This window comes from Crassostrea angulata, chromosome 1 (assembly GCF_025612915.1).
Source record: "Crassostrea angulata isolate pt1a10 chromosome 1, ASM2561291v2, whole genome shotgun sequence".
Classification (NCBI taxonomy): domain Eukaryota; kingdom Metazoa; phylum Mollusca; class Bivalvia; order Ostreida; family Ostreidae; genus Magallana; species Magallana angulata.
The window spans coordinates 19064008-19085226 of record NC_069111.1 but is presented as its reverse complement, the minus strand read 5'-3'; the positions used below and the strand labels follow the sequence as shown (position 1 = coordinate 19085226).

The 21219-nt window shown below is 34.1% G+C and overlaps 1 protein-coding gene across 1 annotated transcript; it reads left to right on the top strand.

The window, feature by feature from the left end:
- The first annotated feature begins 7467 nt into the window (after window positions 1-7467).
- Window positions 7468-20872, top strand: LOC128178002 (citron rho-interacting kinase-like). The gene is made up of 8 exons (XM_052844964.1): window positions 7468-7481; window positions 7890-8040; window positions 13975-14112; window positions 14714-14855; window positions 15066-15221; window positions 16878-17092; window positions 20512-20623; window positions 20745-20872. Exons 1-8 carry the CDS (start codon window positions 7468-7470, stop codon window positions 20870-20872), a joined length of 1056 nt encoding a protein of 351 aa, XP_052700924.1.
- Window positions 20873-21219: the final 347 nt, after the last annotated feature.

The following is a 21219-nucleotide window of genomic DNA, read 5'->3' as shown; positions in this document are numbered from 1 at the left end:
AAGCCAGGAAAGCTGAAACTTGTGTGGAAGCATCCTCAGGTAGTGTAGATTCAAAGTTGTGAAATTCATGACCCCCGGGGGTAGGGTGGGGCCACAATGGGGGGGTCGAAGTTTTACATAGGAATATATAGAGTAAATCTTTAAAAATCTTCTTCTCAGAAACTAAACAGCCAGGACAGCTGAAACTTGTGTGGAAGCATCCTCAGGTAGTGTAGATTCAAAGTTGTGAAATTCATGACCCCCGGGGGTAGGGTGGGGCCACAATGGGGGGTCGAATTTTTACATAGGAATATATAGAGTAAATATTTAAAAATCTTCTTCTCAGAAACTAAACAGCCAGGAAAGCTGAAACTTGTGTGGAAGCATCCTCATGTAGTGTAGATTGAAAGTTGTGAAATTCATGACCCCCGGGGGTAGGGTGGGGCCACAATGGGGGGGTCGAAGTTTTACATAGGAATATATAGAGTAAATCTTTAAAAATCTTCTTCTCAGAAACTAAACAGCCAGGAAAGCTGAAACTTGTGTAGAAGCATCCTCAGGCAGTGTAGATTCAAAGTTGTGAAATTCATGACCCCCGGGGGTAGGGTGGGGCCACAATGGGGGGTCGAAGTTTTACATAGGAATATATAGAGTAAATATTTAAAAATCTTCTTCTCAGAAACTAATCGGCCAGGAAAGCTGAAACTTGTGTAGAAGCATCCTCAGGTAGTGTAGATTCAAAGTTGTGAAAATCATGACCCCTGGGGGTAGGGTGGGGCCACAATGGGGGGGTCGAAGTTTTACATAGGAAAATATAGAGTAAATCTTTAAAAATCTTCTTCTCAGAAACTAATCAGCCAGGAAAGCTGAAACTTGTGTAGAAGCATCCTCAGGTAGTGTAGATTCAAAGTAGGAAAATATAGAGTAAATCTTTAAAAATCTTCTTCTCAGAAACTAATCGGCCAGGAAAGCTGAAACTTGTGTAGAAGCATCCTCAGGTAGTGTAGATTCAAAGTTGTGAAAATCATGATCCCTGGGGGTAGGGTGAGGCCACATTGGGGGGGGGGGTGTTAAAATTTTACATAGGAATATATAGAGTAAATCTTTAAAAATCTTCTTCTCAGAAACTAATCAGCAAGATGATTCTTTATAATTGTTAAAGACTTTGGCTCCAGGACAATTCTTTGGCCTCACGAGAAGGTTCAGAATTTGATGTAGCTAAATATCCCATATACATGTGTAAACAATTGTAAAGGATCTTTTTGAGAACTGCAATACTCAACATGTGATATGACTATAAAATTGAAGCAGGCAGCTATTTTTTCATTAGAATCTTTTTGTATTACTGTATTGAGTTATTGCCCTTGATTTATTGATTCTTGATTATTTTAATTAATGCATCCACTTTTAACCAATTATTGTGATGATTATTTTTATACAATAATAAATATTCATATAAGTTGTTCTGCATAAGTAGTTTTGGGTTAGGCCGGATTAGTTTGTTTATTTTTGATTTCCAATTTTTAGATACTATGAATTATTTTAGGCCAGTACATATATAGGCCGGACAGTGTCTATTGCATTACCATGAGCGACTGTTTGGGGTTAAACTTGAACTGGTACGGATAGATTGAGTGTGTGGACATCCCTGCTCTGTTTAATCTTCGTGTTTTCTAACCTACGATACAGAATGTGCGGTCATTCATGCCCTGTATCCCATTAACCCTTTGTGTGCTGACTTGTTTTACGGCAACGTATGTCCCAGTACTGAGTTGTTTAAGAACATCAGCAAATTTAGTAGCATATTGTATTTAACATTAAAGGGTACCTGCAGCCCAGCCGATGTGAAACATATGTTAAAGAGTTTATTTACCAAAATTTAATGCAAAAAACCGCATCGAAATCGGTGCAAAAATAATGAAGTTACGCCCCTTCAAAGTGGCTATTTTTACCTGCTTTGGGAAATCTAATCAAGAGAAAACAGAATTAGGCGATAACGAGGCATCAACGGAAGTGACGTCAGGAGGTCAACACGACAGAAATTTCCTTACAAAGCTATACAAATTAAATTCGATTTTTCAGCCAAAATGATTGATATAGGTCTGATGTTTTGACGTATTTTGTTAATTTAAGTATTGTAGATCTAGAAATTTGTATCCGTTATTATTTTATTACAATCTGATTTCTTTTTAAACGATTTTAAAATTTGTTATTCTCGTCGCCTTTTTACCGATGAATACGATATCTTGAAACGCTTACATGGGCAAATTTATGTTCATTATTCATTTTATTGATTACATAATATCCTTTCACACACGAGTGATCCGAGATAATGACACAGGTAAACAGGTAAACTAACGAAGCCACTGCTCCAGACACACGTGTATCTGGGGTATGTATACACAAGGTACACGAGTCTGGTGAACAAAGAGAGGGTTTCACACCTCTAGACTGGTAAATTGATTTGTGTATAATTAGCTACTCAATTGTTAAAAGATAAAACAGAAAAATAAATTAGACTGTGTAAAATCAAGCATTCGTCAGCTAAAACATGTGTATAGTCCGACAATCAGTGATTAAAGAAGCATGCATGATACTATTGAATAGTATAACTAATGTTCAAAGTAAATGCCTTTATTGTTACTTATCTTATCACTTAAATAATGACAAAAATTTACAATTCTGCAATTGAAACCTTTTTTATGTGATCAAGTAATTATTTCGGATTTATAATTTGTTATTTAATAAAGTGCAACTTTTTTTCGAGCGCTATGGTCAGCAATTAAACGCTTTATAACTCCGTATAGCTTAAATTGTAATACTGCCAACGAATCATTATGAAATCTAAATAAACTGGAACATTTTGACAAAGGATGTAAATAAATGTAAAATTAAATTCCATTATCGTATTTTTAAAAGAATACGAGACAGACATAATCATGCATGCAGCCATCTTGGACTTTCGCCTTGATCCGTTTATAATCCCGTGTTTGTTTGTTAAAGAATGCATACTATTTTGATTGTTATTGGTCCGATATCAATATTATTGAATAATCGGGCGACATCATTTGTAATGTTATGCCTTATACGAGGAATAGACCCCGAGTTACCTTTTACGAAATATCATTATGTATCATCAATATTATTATTATAATCAGTTAATAATGTCAGTGAGAAATCATTCGAAAGAATGACAATATTAACAAAATATGTTTCGTATAACAATAATGCTTTGATTAATTGTCATTTTGCTACATATGGTGTGCATTTATATGTAAAATGTGTTACACATTTGACGAAATTCATGAAGCAAACAATTGTCCAAATTCGGCATTTTTGTTCGATAAAATACGGGTTAAACTCAAACGACAGTATAATTAGTCATCCAGGGTTGATACGGAAACAAAATAACAGAAAAAAATATTCATATATCGATTAAACAATGCAAGAAAACGAACAGTTTTCATACGATATTCCTGTTTCTCATACAGCGGCGTTGACCCCGTGACGTCACAGTTCATCTCGCGCCAAAACGGCTTGATTCAAAACTCGTTCAGGTGTGAAATCGGGTTTTCCCCAAATATCTCGAAAACTACTTATGCGATCGATGTAAAATTTTCAGGATGATGTTTTTACACATAGATCTCCATTATATCAAAAATTGACCGGCACTGCAGGTACCCTTTAAGTAATTTTAGTAATTGTTAGCTTACGCTGTTGAAATTTGTCACATATATTGTTTAATATCAGCTCTCTCTGACACAAATTAATGAAGATGGATTTTTACATTTATGCCCATTTTTCGGTAACCATGGCAACATAAATTAAGTAAAATGAAGATTTTTTGATATTCAATGTTTTAATATGGGGATTACATCAAACTTCCCATAATAAAATGAAAAAAAATTAATACAAGTACTTTTGTGAAATTAAATCAAGAAAATAAAAAGAATTGCTGGCAAAATTATCAGAAATCAATTCAAAAAATTCAATAAAATGCATGCGTTAAATCAATTAATATCAAATGTCAATTAATGTCAATAAATTATAAATTCCGATAAAATGTGGACAGTTAAATATATAGTGAAGTGAGTTCACCTCTCAGTGGGCTGGCCTAATAACCTCTTATAAGCTAGAACATAGTCTTGCTTGGTGTGGTATATCGCAAAACATGGTGCGGTCATACGTGCTTGTATTGGTGGTGGTTGCGGCGGAGCATTAGTGTATGGTTGTCCCTGCTGGTGTTCTGGCCTTTCTAGCGCGTGTGTGGTACTCCCTGCTTGCGTTAGGTTGAGCTGTTGGTGCAAGTGTGCGGTCATCCCTGCTTGCGTTAACGTTGGTACCTGTTGAGTTGCGTAGGTGTGTGGTCTTTCATGCCTGCGTAACGTTGAGTCCCTATATATGTGCAGGAGCGGTGATTAAAGTCTGCTCTTGTAAATATTGGCAGCAATCAGGGCTATCCGAGTTCCAAGGGGGAAAAATGGATTTTATTTATACAAGATCTACATGTATTATTGTACATTGTCCAATTGTTTGTATTATGACTCCATTAAGCTGACTTTATCATACCTATTGTTCCTCAGGTGAGCGATGTGGCCCATGGGCCTCTTGTTTCTGTTATCATGTTTGATACCTTCATAATCCGCATATATATCATCAAAGAAAAACATTTTATATGTCTATATTTATATCCTTTTTTAACAGATTAAGAAATTGATTGTAAAAAGAAAGTAAAATAACTAATTTATTGATATAAATTAATACATCAGGACACAGAATAAAAGAAACAGTCAAATCGTCCTTTATGGGAATTTGAGTTTGACATTATCATTATTATTTTGTACAATTCGAGATTTTTCTTATGATTCAATAGATAACCTGGTGAGAACTGCTTAGTCACTCAGGTACACTATTGCAATCAGTCTTTGTCTGTCGTCATGTTTCTGTGCGTCGTCCTTCAACAATTGTACATTTTTTAACTGACCTTAAAAAACTACAAGGTCAATTGTTACGTACCATTTTTGGATTTGTTCAAGCATCTCTAAGGTTAGAGAAATCTAGATTGTGAATTGAAGATCTCCAACGATAACATTGTCTAGCCGCCTAACTAAAATTTATTTTTTGATAATTGTCTAATTAAATTTATTTTTTAAAATAATGTAAACTGTATATTTTCATTAAATATAAATTATTTGGTCAAAGAAAGAAAGATATCTTTGTATTTTGGGTTACAAAAGCTCATTTTATAATGGAAACTAACGGAAAACATTCATTTTTTTAAACATCCCCCTTTACCAAAATTGTGAAATTCATGGTTCTTGAGTCAGTGGTTTATGCCCTAAAGTGGGGCCAATATGGCCATATTGTAAAAATGTATTGAATCTTAAAATATTTTCTCTAATTATTAGCTCCCATATATATTTGATAAAAACTAATTGCATGGTTATGATGTCCATGAAGTCCTCTACCTAAATTGTAAAATTCCTGACCCCTAAACCAGGGGTTCATGCAGGCCCTAGGGTGCATTGGCAAATATGACCATATAGTAAAAAATGTTAAATCTTAGAAAGTCTTTTACGTGATCTTTTACAGATCCTATCTTCCCTACAAACCTTCATTACGAATTATCTTACTAGTACAACTAAATTAACAGCAACCCCCAATTAGCAAATTAATTCGTTTGCGTTATCTTTCAGCACTTCTTCACAGACCGTCCGCTGCGTCGGACGGAATTTTTCTTTCTCGGGCTTGAAATCTTTAATACAAAGATGTAGCTGCCACGTTTCGATCCGGTGTTTATACATTATTTAGTTTTTATATATTATTTAGTTTTTAGTTTAGTGCTAGTTTTGTAGATGTTTTTCTTCTTTGAAATTCATATGTAGTTTTTATTTTGTTGTCCTGAAGAATGTACTGCATGGTTGTCCCGTAAATTTGACAATATTTAACTTTATTGTTCGTGTCGTCCGACGCAGCGTGTCGTTGGTTATTTTTAGTGCTTTTATATATATATATATATATATATATATATATATATATATATATATATATATATATATATATACACACACACACACACACACACACACACACACACACACACACACACACACACACACACACACATGTGTGTGTATATATATATATATATATATATATATATATATATATATATATATATATATATATGTTTTCCCTTGGACTGAAATGTCACATTTTCATTGGTTTAAACATAGCACATGATTGCCTCATATATCTCTATATTTGTGTTGTGAGAAATAATATTAGGCAATATGGCCGTCATTGGTCGACCTTTCGCTTACTCATTTCGACATTTCATAGTATTTTATACATTAACTGCATGCTGTAAGTTCTTAAAGTATTTGGAGTTGTTGCCCTTTGAAATTCTTTAAAATTAGAGTAGTTGCCCTTAGTATATTGACGTCACATTGTTTTGTCTGGAACAGAACAAAATGGCAGCGTCAAAATTTGCTCAAATCTCTGCAGGGGAAAGGGAGAAAACATTTGAAATTGAATAGCAACAAAACATTGTAAGTAAACATGGGTAAAGCAAAGATTTTGAAAGAGTATTTGAAAGGTAAATTGAAAATTTTGAAGAGTTTAAATGAGTTAAATTGGACGAGATGTAAGGCATCTTGTACATAGCTTTGCGTAGATCATCGCTATTTGTGAATAAATATGTCGCTTGATAGTCCTCGAGAAAACAAAACACTTACTAGGTTAGTTACTGACTCACTACGAAATATATTGGGTTGATTAATCTCATAGAAGGCTCGGCTTCGCCTCGCCATCTATGAGATTGATCAACCCAATATATTTCCGTAGTGAGTCAGTAACTAACCTAATAAGTAATAATATATATATATATATATATATATATATATATATATATATATATATATATATATATATATATATATATATATATATATATATATATATATATATATATATATATATATATATAAAACACATTATTTAGATCTTTCACAGTCATGGGAGATAAAGTCCTTCATTGTTATTATGTCCTGATGTAAAATTGTGAAATTCACTGCCCAGGCTATGAGGCTCTATGGGATTGGGGGGGGGGGGGGGGGGGGATAAATATGACCACATATTGAACATGTACTTTTATTTAAGGCAATTGAAATCTACACAGTAAATTGTCACTCTGCAATTTTGAATAAAATATGTGATGTGTTCTCTTTTAGGAAATCTACTTTGATATTGTGAGCATTGTATACTAGTAGTAATACTGGTAAGCTGTATGCATTTTGTGTGCATTGTAAAGGAAACTGAATAGTATTAAAGATTGACCATTAAAGGCCTGCAGGTGTCATAATATTACCAAACGTTTACAATTTTTGGCCCTTGAAGATTAGGTTTAGATAATCTGACATTCCTCTGGCTCTTGTTGTAACCATGCACCCACCATAATTTCATTAATTAATGTTTTTCAAACATCAAATGATAAAAGCAGGGTAAGTCAGAGGAGTCTCAGATTAGGGTTTAAACTTCAATATAAAGCTTAAAATGCATTGATGAGACTCTGTCATGTCGATCTAAAGGCTATGGTACTCGGGTGACCGTCAAGGCCTGTGGGCCTCTTGTTAAGTCAATGTTAAGATCAAAGCACAGCTGACCTCACAAGTCCATTTCTAGTGTCCTCTACTAAAAGGTTGCCCCTTCAAAATGGTTGCCATCTTAATGGTATCATGTAAGCTAAATTGTTGTTTAATATCATATCTAAGATCATATCATATTAAAATTTATGAAATGTAAAAATTGATAGCAATATTAATTAAAGGTTTAGATAAAGCAGAACATGTATTTTGTAACTGTAACTTTGAATTTTTTTTTGTGAAGAGTGTAATAAATTTCTGTTGTAGAAAACTTTTTTGGGATCCTTCAAAGACAAACACACTTGCATATCCCAAGTCAGAACAAGACATCAGAAAATGTTTTGAAGTGTGGCTAAAAATGATAAAAAATTTGAAGGAAGAAAAAGCCCCATCAGGAGTTGTCCTCAACGAAAGCGAGGTATCTTAATTAACTTGGTAATGTTTTTAATGGTTTTAGCTCACCTGAGCTGAAAGCTCAAGTAACTTTTCTGATTGCTTTTTTGTCCAGCGTCCGTCTGTCTGTAAACTTTTTACATTTTCGACCTCTTCTCAAGAACCACTGGGCCAATTTCAATTAAACTTGGCACAAAGCATCATTGGGTAAAGGGGATTCAAGTTTGTAAAAAATGAAGGGTCACGCTCTCTTTCAAGAGAAGATAATAAGGATTTATTGAAAAATTGTTGATATTTTTCAAAAATCTTCTTTTCAGAAATCATTTGGCCAGAAAAGCTGAAACTTGTGTAGAAGCATCCTCAGATAGTGTAGATTCAAGTTTGTTCAAATCATTGTCCCCGGGGGTAAGGTGGGGTTACAATGGGGGGTCAAAGTTTTACATAGAATATATATAAAGTAAATTTTTAAATATCTTCTCAGAAACCAATCGGCCAGGAAAGCTGAAACTTGTGTGGAAGCTTCCTCATGTAGTGTAAATTTAAAGTTGTGAAAATCATGACCCCCAGGGGTAGGGTTGGGCCACAACAGGGGGGTCGTGTAAATCTTTTAAAATTTTCTTCTCAAAAAACATTTGGCCAGAAAAGCTGAAACTTGTGTTGAAGCATCCTCAGAGGGTGTAGATTCAAATTTGTACAAATCATTGTCTCCAGGTAGGTTGGGCCACAATGGGGGTCAAAGTTTTACATTGGAATATATAGAGTAAAAATTTAAAAATCTTTTTCTCAGAAACCACTTGTCTAGCAAAGATGTTAACTTTACTGTGAGCAACCTCAGATACCGGTAATGTAGATTCAAATTATTTCAAATAAAAATCTTGAGGAGTAGTGTGGGGCCACATTGGGGATCTTATTTTACAAAGGAAAATATTTTAATCATTCACAAAGACTGAAATGTTATGATAAATGGTTTTACTTTTATGCAAGCATTTTGACATATTGACGATTCTTTAAAATTGTTTAGACTTTGCCTCCTGGGCGATTTTTGGGCCTCACAAGGGGTTTAGAGTTTGATCCCTGCATATATAAACAATTATTTATAATAAGATCTTTTTGAAAACTGCAATGCTCAACAGGTGATATGACTATAAAATCATCCTGTTAGAAAAGGGACTTGATTATAAACATAAAAATATATCTAGGATAAAAAAATGAACTTTTATTTATACAGGATCTACATGTATTGTACTACATTGTCCAGATAGTTTTTATTAATATGTTGTTTTAAAATATTATTTGGAATATTTGCAGTTAAATAAAATGCGCACCTAATTCAATGGATACTTGTACGTAAAGTATCATCATCAAAGTCACATGTTTAAGCAGTCTGCACATGCTGTTACATACTAGAAGACTTATTTAACGTATAATGTAAGCTGTCAAACATGAATACTACTTTGTAGATATGATGTCTAAAAATACTCGAATACAAATAGAATAGCAGTCATGAATATTCGAATATTGATTTATGGTATTTGTTTCACCCTTACAGTTACCTATATACACTGTAATTATCAATGGATATCCTCTGTCCAGATAATGCACATGGATAAATCTACCTAGAGTAAAACTCAGTTATAGCGAAGTCCTAGGGACCAGTGGAATTACTTTGTTATATCCCTAATTCGTTTTATCTGTATAACGAATTCGTAATAATATCTATAGCAAATTCACTATATATACATGTTTTCTTTCACCAGACTATAATTTTTGCTAATTGAGGCTTAAAAAAAAACTACATTACTTTGATAATTTAATAATAGGATTGTGAATTGAAAAAAAATTATAAAAATAAATTCATTCAAACTATTTTGTTAACTGGTAGTTCAATTAAACTTTTTTAAACTGCAAAGAAATTTGTCATAAAGATGTTAAATTTCTTTATAATTCACCTCTACAGGACTAAAAATCAGTTCGCTATATCCATAAATTCATTACATCTGAATTCGTTATAACCGTAAAATTTTGCAAAGATTTGTTAAGAAAATTTACCGGGGACTCAAAAAAACTTCACTTTATCCGAGAATTCGTTATATCCGTGTTCGTACTAAACGAGTTTTACTGTATATTGAGATGTATAATTTTTAATATATAATAGATACATTCCTGATCAACTAAAAAAATTAAACAAATCACGAGTTAAAAAGACAATCTTAGTTGTGTTGAACACTACAGCAGAGAGATATTCTGTTTCTCAGTTCGGGGATGTAGGGATAAGGACAGGTGTGAATGCCTACAGGGCTTCATTTACCTGTATTTACCTGTCATAAATTCCTCAGATAATCCACATACACCAGAAGAGATTTACAAACAAGGGGGATAAATGGTATATTCAAATTATTTTCAAATACTCATGGTTTTCATTTTGTTTTTAATTTCCGATTCTTAATCAATTTGTCAAAATCTAATCTGCTATCAATACTTCGTTAACATTCCACAAAGTAATTTACTGATACAGTTATACATGTATATTATACCATACCGAAACGGCCAACTGGTTTAAGTATGAAAACAATTAAAATTAACATCTTCTCGATACATATGTACATCACCAAATAGAATAATAATTCTGAGTGAAATTATAATAAGTGACTACGGGTAGGACCTTCTCTTGTATGGAAAATCTAACATTAAAGGTCCAGTCGGACCTTAAATTGTACTTTTCCAAGTCTGTTTAAAGTTAATAAAGCAGGTTCTGACGTATCGATTCCATGTTCTTACTTGTCCTATCATCATCAAGCTATTTAAGTATAGACCAGGCGCGGATCCAGACATTTTTCCCAAAGGGGGGGGGGGGGGGGGGGGGGGGGTCCGACAGAGCCTACCAACATATTGATGCATTGTAAAAAGATACAACTTTATTTCAAGGAAATTTTTGGCAGATTTCACTGGCAGTAATAGTTCTTGCAGGATGTAAGTGCATGAGGGCCAGTGACGACAATCTGTCCTCATTCATTGTACTTGGCATATAGCTTTTAATGCGACGAAGCCCAGAAAATAAGCGCTCGGCCTCACAAGAGGTGACAGGTAAGGTGCAACCAATGTGAAGAAGTGTTTTGATATCTGGAAAAATGTCTCCATATGCAATTCTGTATGTATCTAGGAGATTGTCTGCTGTGATGCCCTTTTCACCGAGTTTCCCACAAGCCCTTTTCCATTCCAACAAATGCCCTAGTAGATCTTGTGAAGATGAAGATTGTAAGTCCGATTCCCAGATGAAAAATTCAGAAGAAAACTTTTGTATTTCAGAATCGAAAGGGTCGATCACCATTTGCTTTGGAACAAGACAGCCAAAAGCATATGCAACACTGTCATCTTTGTTAAACCAGCTGTCATTGAGCTCAGTTGATAAATGATCCAGAAATGGAACAGCTACCGTGCCTTTGTAATATATTGTTGCGGAGTGGAGCTACCAATATTTGTTCTCTGTGTTTGCCTACCACATGTTCTCGGGACCTTCTCTTCTATTTGAAGCTCATTAGCGATTCGTTTGCAATCTTCATACCACGTTTCAAACTCAGCATCTACTCCTTCTCTCATCTCTTTCCCCCTCTCAACACGATCGGTTATCAATGTACGGGCTTAATTCATACACGTCCAGATCATGTTTCTGCAGTTTTGATGCAAGGGGCTTCACTGTCTGCAGAACAGCCCTGACACAGATGAACGTCACCAAATAGTGGTACTACATCATAGTGGCCAACAATCCCTGTGCTGTGATTTTAGTTTGGGTGTCCCACGACCACTCATCTTGGGTATTTTCGTCAATCCCAGGGTTTACAATGGACTGGAGACATTCAACGACGGCAGTATACATGCTATAGAATACATCATAGCAGGTATGACGTATTGCTTTTGGAGTCAACTATACCCACTGAAGTGTGAAGCAGACCTGTATTTTGTCTTATCATCCTTATGCCTGTGATTCCTGTCCCTTGTATATTCCAAATTTTAATACACATGTAGCGTCTGCTTTAAGGGTATACTTCTGATCGAGGTTTCCTCTCTGTGTCCACTCTGTGTTTACTTGGGGTTTAATTACTCTGGGTCCACTCTAGTAAACCCAGAGTAAACCCAGAAAGTACACCCAGGGTTTAGTTGGGGTTTACTTTCTGTTAGGTTGGGTCTGATCGGTACTGTACCATGTGCAGTTCAAATTATCAACATCTTGATAATTTTGGGATTTTAATCTAGTAGAGGTATGTTAAAAAAATCAAATGTTTTGTTGTATTGGAGGGTTAGAAGATTGCCCATAGGTAAAATTTAAAGCAGGCAAGAAATTAAAGTCATCCGATTGACATCGAAACAACTTTCGGTTTGACAGATATCGCCCATTTATCACAAGAAGATTGTTTCATATTAACAAGCATTCTGAGAGTATTGCATAAGCAATACACGTCCCCTACCGGTTTGTATTATTCTATGAAAGCTTCCAATTTAGCACACAACTATTTCAGAGCTATTGTAAACGAGATGTCATGCTTTAATCAGAGATAAAAGAACAGAGGAAATTAAAACTATATAGTTGATATAGAAATTAAATAGGAAATAGGTAAAATAATACTCTTTATTTCATCTGCTGTAATTTCGCCAAGTCTATTCTGTATTCGCTGGTAAAGATTTGTGAAAACAATGCACTGTAATGCACAATATCATTTCTTACCGTCTTCTGTACCCCGAATCAAACCAAACAGTTAAACAGCCCAACCCTACAACGAACCCGATTGTAATAATAATACAAAAAAACCCTGCCGATTAAATTTACAACACAATGCTTGACACTATTTTATAGAATTTATTTGTTTGTTAGAAATGATAAAAGGAATGGTACAGGAAAAGGAATGGTACAAGTAACGCACGATATTATTACTGACCTCGTTTATTCAGTTACACACCGAACCCGATAACGAACCCGAACATTAAAAAATTGGAATATAAAAAATTAATTTTCTCGAAAATATGTCAATCAGACGCTACAAAAGTGTAAACTTGATCTGTAGTTTGACATTTTGAAGCTGTTCAGCAAGTTTCATATTATTCCTCAAATGCATAAAGAAAAAAAGTGTGGAAAACTGAAGTGGGACAGACAGACGGACTGACGGACGGACGGACCGGTAGGGGACTAATAATAGCTGTATTATGATCAGCTACTAGTACTATGGGTTGACATACCACAAGAATTAAACTGTCCATCAGAGCAAGCTACAAATCGCTAAAACTTTAGCTATGTTTCATAATATATATATACAGATAGTTTATGTATGCTTATATAAAAATGAATGTCACTTAATGAATCTGACTTATTTATAACTTTAAACCAATATATGTGTACATGTGTTGAGTTTCTGCTAGGAATAGGAAAACTAGCTGTGCAACCATGTACGTACATGTATAACCCCTTCCCCAATTTATACACCACAATTAAAGATTGGGGATTAGAATAAAATAGATATTATGAGTTCAAAGTGGATTTTAGAAATACGTACTTGTGTCATATATATTTATTTAATTGATCTGATAAATTTTGATCTGAAAAATTTACATGTATTAATTAATTCCTAAATAATGCATTCCCCCCTACAACAAGTCATGTCGTGAGGGGATGCTCTGCCTTGCGGTGCCCTCCCTTGTTTAATATTGATCTTTAACTTAATATATGCTTCAAGTTAGATACACTTATATTGTTTATGTTTTTAAATCAGATAAGTTTTTGTAGATTTAAGTTTATTCTTTTTTTCTAGCGGATCGCAATAGCTAACGAAATGACTTTGAAGTATATAAGTGTTCCACATATATAAGATATGCTTTTTAATAATATGATAGATTGATGTAATCTCATAAAGGTGAGGTCTGATATATCTTTTATATATTTAATGTTTTTTCTCTTTACATGAAATATTAGATCCATGCAAAAAGTGGACAGTACAGAGAAAATATAGAATATGAGAGGACAAAGGAAGTTCTTGGCAGAGGCAATTCTGCAGGAGAGATATATGTCATTGAAGACAATTTCACTGGAGCCAAACATGCTCAGAAAACAGTAAGGAAGTATAGATTAAACTATATCCTGGTGTTTCTCTAGCTGTAAAATATCTCTTACGCATTAGTAAACTATAAGCATTAGTTTCTGCTTCGGCCAAAGTATAAAATTAATATTTACCGATAGATTAATTCTCATTCTGATTAATTTTTGCAAAAAATACGGGCGGGTTGGCGGATTTTATTTATTAATTTTTAATTTTTTGAAAACACATTTTTCACCGTTCATGTTCTAGAAATAACAACTGCTTGTAATCTTTTAGTTCCATTTTATTTTGATTAACTGTTAACAGTCTAGACGGGACTCTCAAAACGTAGTTAACTGCATGCATGAAGATCTTTGTATCCTTATGATAACAAACATGACTTGCTTCAAACAGTAATCAACGTGTTTAGGCAGCCATTAAAATATTTTGGAATTCTATATTGTGTACCAAGCCCGATTTTATTTTCCAAAAAATTTTTCCACACAGTTTTTTTACAGAATGAAATGAAATGAATCGGGGCAGGCCTGGGATGATTTTCAGAGGGGCGGGCGTGGATGAGAATCTAAAAATTAATTTTATGTGGCCTTGTATATCATTTCTTAGTTACTATTCCAGGTATTGATTTCGCATTTCCGTCCAGAAGAAATAGAGGCATGGGTGGATCTGAATTTGAACAAACTGCAAGCAATTCCAGAGCTGCGCCACTTTCAGTTGGAGGGGAACAAAGTGGTGATACACATGGAAGTCTTAGAAAATGGTATTATATTAGCTCATATTACAATTCTGTAAATTGTACGTGTACATGCATTAGCTAGAAAAATAGTTTCAATGTTCCATTAAATGTACCAATTAGTATGCAATTTTGTTTTTTTCCAGAGACATTTCAGCAATTTTGTATTGCAATAGCTAATAATAAGATTAATGTTTCTTGCCTGATGTAAAATAATTAATCTTTTTGTTCACGTAGCCATCACTGTCCGTGATATATTTGAGAATCGTGTAGGCGATCTTATACAGACCAATGCTGCTCTCCTGCTGCCATTCTCAATATATGTATTCCATATCCTGCTGGAAGTGGTACATACCATGCATGAAATAGGATGGACACATAGAGATCTTCACTGTAATTAAGTAGTATTTGATAAAAATACAATAAAGATTACATAATTTTTACATTATGTATAAATTATGTAATCTTTATCACCAGATTTTTTTGTAAAGTCAGTAGTTTTTCTCTGCTTTTAATAGAGGGTGTGTGGCTTTCGGGAAAAATATATAACCATAGTTTTGGTCAATTGGTTAACTAGTATATTGTGTAAATTGATAAACTAGACATGATATCATCGATGTCTTCCCTACAATTGTTATCAGGTTAGACATAAGATCTTAAGTAGGATATTTGATAACAAAACATGATATCTCAAAAAAGAAGGTGAGAGTCCCACCGTTGAGTCTCTTTATGTAGGTAAAAGCTTTCGGAGATCAATTTTGAAAAAAATACTCAATGAATTAAACTTTTGAACAATTTTTAATGTTTCTAAGAAAATATCATTTTAGGGATTACAGCCCTTCAATTTCCTCTAGGAGCCATTCAACTAAAATTAAGTGGTTGCGTATGATTCAGAGAATTACTTTTAGCAAATTTTTAAAGAATCATTTGAGTGTTAGGCCATATGGCCCCTTAAACATCTAATTATGTAACGTACAAGTTTTAAAACATTTGTAAAATATGGTAAACAACTACAGTTTTAAGAAATTCGTATCTGTTTTTAGCATATCTGGTAAATAAAGTTTTATATGTCAACACTAAGTCACCTTATAGGGGACATTTTGCTTAAATCCAAAGGTAGCATATTGTTAATTAAAACAATATTTTGAGCATCTTTTGTTCAATACAAGTATTACTTATCAAAATATTGTTGTTTTTGAGGAATATTGATGATAAACAATTTTGTCATCTGACCTGTATAAAATGGGCAATTTTTCTCATGTATTGCTATATCATTTTAATATAAGTTCCCCCCCCCCCCCCCCCCAAATTGACGACTTTAAGAATGGGAGCTAATTAAAATAGTAAAGACCCCTATGAGCACCTTATTCAAAGGGCTAAGCCCTCTTTCCTTTTATCAATTAAATGAAAAAATTTGCAATGAAAAAACCTTTAATTTATGTTATGTTCTATATTTTTTGTCAAAATATCAAGAAAAAAGATGTCATTTATTAAGAAACTCGTGAATTATACTAGTATAACTATTAATCTCGATGAATCTTGATCTCGATTTTCAAGTCCTACCAAGCTTCGATCGATGTTTTTGGCAACAGAAATAATTGAAGATTATTGTACACAATTTCAGTCTTTCCTCTACCATTCTTTAAAATTTAAGCTTTACATCTATGCACAATAATTCAAGAGGAGAACTGCCAGCAAAATACTCCTTGAAAATTGTAAAATCGTGGATAACTCAAAAAGGATGTGATTTCACCTATATAAATTTTTTTTTTAGCGTTCTCCCCTTTTACTTTTTAAATCATGAACAATTCTGTGTGTGTGCATGGTTTTTTTGTTGGGGGGGGAGGGTGACAAAACATTATTGGAAAAAAATCTATTTGTTTTTGAGGGAATAGGCCAAAATTTGACTGTTTAAAATTACTGACAGTGTATAATTCAAACTATTATCAGCTTAAGAAACTTGTATTTTTTGCATATTAAATACCAGTATTTGTACATATATTCTTTGTTATATGCATGTGCAATAAATTTGGGATTTTTAATTTTTAGCAAAAAATGTCTTAATCCAAAAAAAGGCTGAAACTTTGGTTATAAGAGTTGTTGACCTTGGATCTGCTTGTAAGACAAACAGTGAGGATGGTCAGAAGGGAATCAGATCAGATGTTCTCAATGCTTTGAGAATTTTTAGTGCCCTATTTCTTGGAGAAGAGTTTCATTCACAGAAGGATTTAGAAGATAACTGGAGGACAAAATTGTTTCAAAGGGTATGTACAGTATCAGCTGGACACAATTTAAACATCCACTTTCTTTTATTAGGGCCCCACTCTGCGGGCACCCTATAGTGATCAGTCTGTCTGTCCTTCCATCCATCTATCCATCCTTGACCCAATCTGGCTCATACTTCACCCACAGAGTGCCTTTGGGTAAAGGGTGAGCAATGACCTTGAACCTTGTTTCTATGTCAAAGCTGAAGGTCATAGCAGAATTATATGAAAAATCCTTGTACAGAGCATATCTTCTCTCCCCTTGGTCCAATCTGGCTCAAACTTCACTCACAGATCGAGTGCCTATGGTCAAAAGATGTTCAGTGACATTGAATGAAGTTTGTTGGTCAAGGGTCAAGGTCATATTAGATCACACAAAAATTCTTTTTTTAGAGCATTATATACTCTCCACTTTATCCTATTTGGCTCATGCTTCACATAAACAGAGCTTTTGAGTTTCAAGGTCAAATGTCATAGCAGATTTAAATGAAAAATTCTTGTCAGGAGCATATCTTTTTTCCCTTTGGTCTAATCTGGCTCATACTTTGCATTCAGAGTGCCTACAATCAAAGGATGTGCAGTGACCTTGAATGAAGTTTGTAGATAAAGTGTCAAGGTTGTATTGAATCAGGCAAAATTCCTTTTAGAGCATATATATACTTTCCACTTGGCCCTATTTGGCTCTTACCGGGTACTTCACATTAACAGAGCTTTTGGGTTAATGGTGAGCAGTGACTTTATAATTTGAACCAAGTCAATGTGAAGGTCATAGCGGATCTCTTTATAATCAGTTTTAGACTGTAGACTATTTCCCATTTGCTTAATGTTGCTCATGTTGAATAAAAATGCCTGTATGAAAGGGGTAATGAGATTGAATAAAAAGTTTTTTGCCAGCTGGAAAATTTCTATGTTATAGGTCAAAAGAAAAATTCCCTGAAATGCTTTGCATCCTATTGTCCATTATTTAAGCGGGGCCCTTTGAGATGGTCACCATCTCAATGTTGTGTAGTTAATTTGTCTGGTCGGTTCTTTACATGTGATCAACATACTAATTATCATGAATTATTTCTAATTCCCTATTAACCTACTGTATTCATTCATTCATACTTTTTTTCCCTCATGAGGATTATTTCAGAACATACAATTATACATACATGCAACAAAAATCATTATAAGACGAAGCATAAGTATTTACATATATACAAATAATAATTTAAAAAAAAAAAAAAAAAAAAAAAAAAAAAAAAGGGGGGGGGGAGGTCCTACACGGGGGACGGGGCACACATGTACACAGGTTATGCTGCTAACATTCGGTTAGGTTGAGATTTGAGGGTCTGATTATAGCGTGCAGCAGTGTCTCGGATGTAACGAAAGTTAAGTATACGAACTGCACGTAGATCTTTTTCTGACAACCATGTAAAGTATTTCCCACCTAGAAGAAAGAAGAATATATCATCCTCAGTCATGGCACACAGGTCCGCGGAGAGGTGAATATCAAAGGAGTTGGTGATCTGATCCCACCAGTATGTACGTAAGTCATTAGTAGAGGGGCAGGAACAAGCGATATGTTGAAAAACGTCTACAAACATGGTGTTGCATAGTAGGCAGATAAAGGGAGTCTGTTCCGGAGGGCAAGCTATAAGCTTGCAGATAAATTTACAAAGAGAGATTTCGTATGAGTTGGACGGAATAGACCAGATGAAACTTGGGTTTTGGTTTTGGATAATGGATTTGAAACGGTAAAAATCATTGTCATTTGTCATTCTAATGTTACGGTTTGTTTGGTGTAGCTTAGATACAGCAGATCTCACTATCTTTTTCCAAGTCTGTTTCGGTGGAAATGAGCAATCAAGGAGCCATGTTTGTAGGTATTCAGTAAGGCTGTAAGTGGACAAAATATTGATGACATCCGGAATAAACCCTCGCTGTTTATTGGAAATGTTCTCCAGGAATGAAAATAGGCGTGTTGAAAATACCTTCTTTAAAAGAGACTGGTGATCCATGAGACAGAGTCGGCCTAGAAATAAGAGTTTGCGGATATCTATTTCCGATTTGATAGGTAGAACGTTGAAAACACTTTCACAGATATCGGATCTTGTTTTGGTTGGAAGATTTTGTGCATTTTTGCAAAAAAAATGTTGAAAAACATTTAGGCGTTGAAGATCGTTGGTAGATAGATTGCTCCATAATTCACAACCGTAGAGGACTGTGGGAAGAACGATCGTCTTATAGAGGTGTGACAAAGTAAGCGGGCTCAGATAGTTGGAGCCTATATCGTTGAGAGCAAAATATGATTTTTGTCCTTTTCTACAAGCTGTTATAATCCTATCTGAGAGTGTAAGTTTGTTGTTGATAATAATGCCTAGGTGATTATAGTTGTCAGCACATGGAATTATTGTATCACCAAGTGTCCATATATAATCAAAATGTAGTTTGGAGCCTTTGGAGCGGACTTGTAAAATACACGATTTTTGAGCATTGAAGGAAAAACGCCACTTCCTGGAATATTCGGAAGAGACATCAAGCATGCGCTGTAACGTCGTATGTGTTATTGCAATACACGCGATATCATCAGCAAGCGATGGACAGTTGCTGGTTATACTAAAAATACCAGTATTTGTACAGGACTTTTCCAGGTTAACAACAAGTTCGTTAATATACACAAGATATAAATAGGTTGACAGAACTCCACCTTGTAGTACACCTTGTGACACGGGAAACCAGTCTGATTGGGTTTGATTGACAACAATTGCACTGGTTGTGTTTGTATGACAATCATTAATGATTGACCAAAGTTTTCCAGATATACCCATTTCGCGTAATTTGATAAGGAGGCCATGCCTCCAAACCGTATCGAAAGCTTTTGAGATATCTAAAAAGCATACGTAAATATTGCTATGTTATAGGTCAAAAGAAAAATTCCCTGAAATGCTTTGCATCCTATTGTCCATTATTTAAGCGGGGCCCTTTGAGATGGTCACCATCTCAATGTTGTGTAGTTAATTTGTCTGGTCGGTTCTTTACATGTGATCAACATACTAATTATCATGAATTATTTCTAATTCCCTATTAACCTACTGTAAGAAACTAAGTTCCAAAGTAATTATAAATTATATGAACTTTGATAATGCATGTAGATTAACATTCCTTGCCTGTTAATGAAACACTTCTGTACAGACTGAAGATAGTTAAATTCTAAGCTCTTCTGAGCTGAAAGCTCATATTAAGCTGTTTTTTAATCCTATTTTACTTGTCATTTGTCTGTCTATTTGTCAGTCGTATTTTTAGTCCTTCAAAAATAAAAACCAACAATGTAACTACTGATTTTGTTACCTGATGGGAATTTTATTTAAACTTAAAGAAACTAAAATTTATAATCCTCTGAGATGTAGTGATTAAAAAAGTATTTTTATTTTTAGATGATAGAACAAGATATAGACAGCGATAAACGAACAGACATATTCTCTATATTTCCACAAGCAGGAAACACTGCTGCATTGAGACAGATAGTGAAAGAAATGACTGAAAGAGGTTGGTTATTGAATTCTCATTAATATAATTTTTATTAGCTGATCTGTTTCATTACATATACGATTTGTTATATATTTTATTCTATTTTACAATAAATGTATTTTTTTTTTGTGGATTAAAGAGTCAGTTGCAGACCAGATGAAGGAAGCAACAGAAATTCTTTTCCCCGAAAAATCTGATCTGAATTTATATGAAAAAGCATGCAGTGATTTGATTTCATCCGAGTCGGTGTCGATCTTGCTCGACTGATCAGATGTACATATAATATTAAATAATTGTAACAGACGTTGCACTGTAGTTGGATTTTTTAGTTGCTTTGAATAATTTTCTTTTGTTAATAAAAGTATTTTTGCAGCAATATTTGTATTTATATATTTATGATGTATGTGTCACTGTAATATCTTTAATAAGTCAAGATGGCATTATTAAAACAATGAAATGCTTTCTTTTGTGCTTCTTGTGGGTATAAAAAGGTTGCTAGCACTGCAGAAAAAATGCATAGCCCATGATAGTTTTGGAGGTTATATCATATGGGCATTTTCACCCTTCTAAACAATTTCTATTTTTAGACATTTATTTCATATTTTATAATATCT

Bases quoted from the DNA above. Each gene is read 5' to 3' on its own strand.
- LOC128178002 (XM_052844964.1), top strand. The intron at 8,041-13,974 runs GTATCTTAATTA...ATGAAATATTAG, and splicing joins TTGTCCTCAACGAAAGCGAG to ATCCATGCAAAAAGTGGACA. The intron at 15,222-16,877 runs GTAATTAAGTAG...TTTAATTTTTAG, and splicing joins GACACATAGAGATCTTCACT to CAAAAAATGTCTTAATCCAA.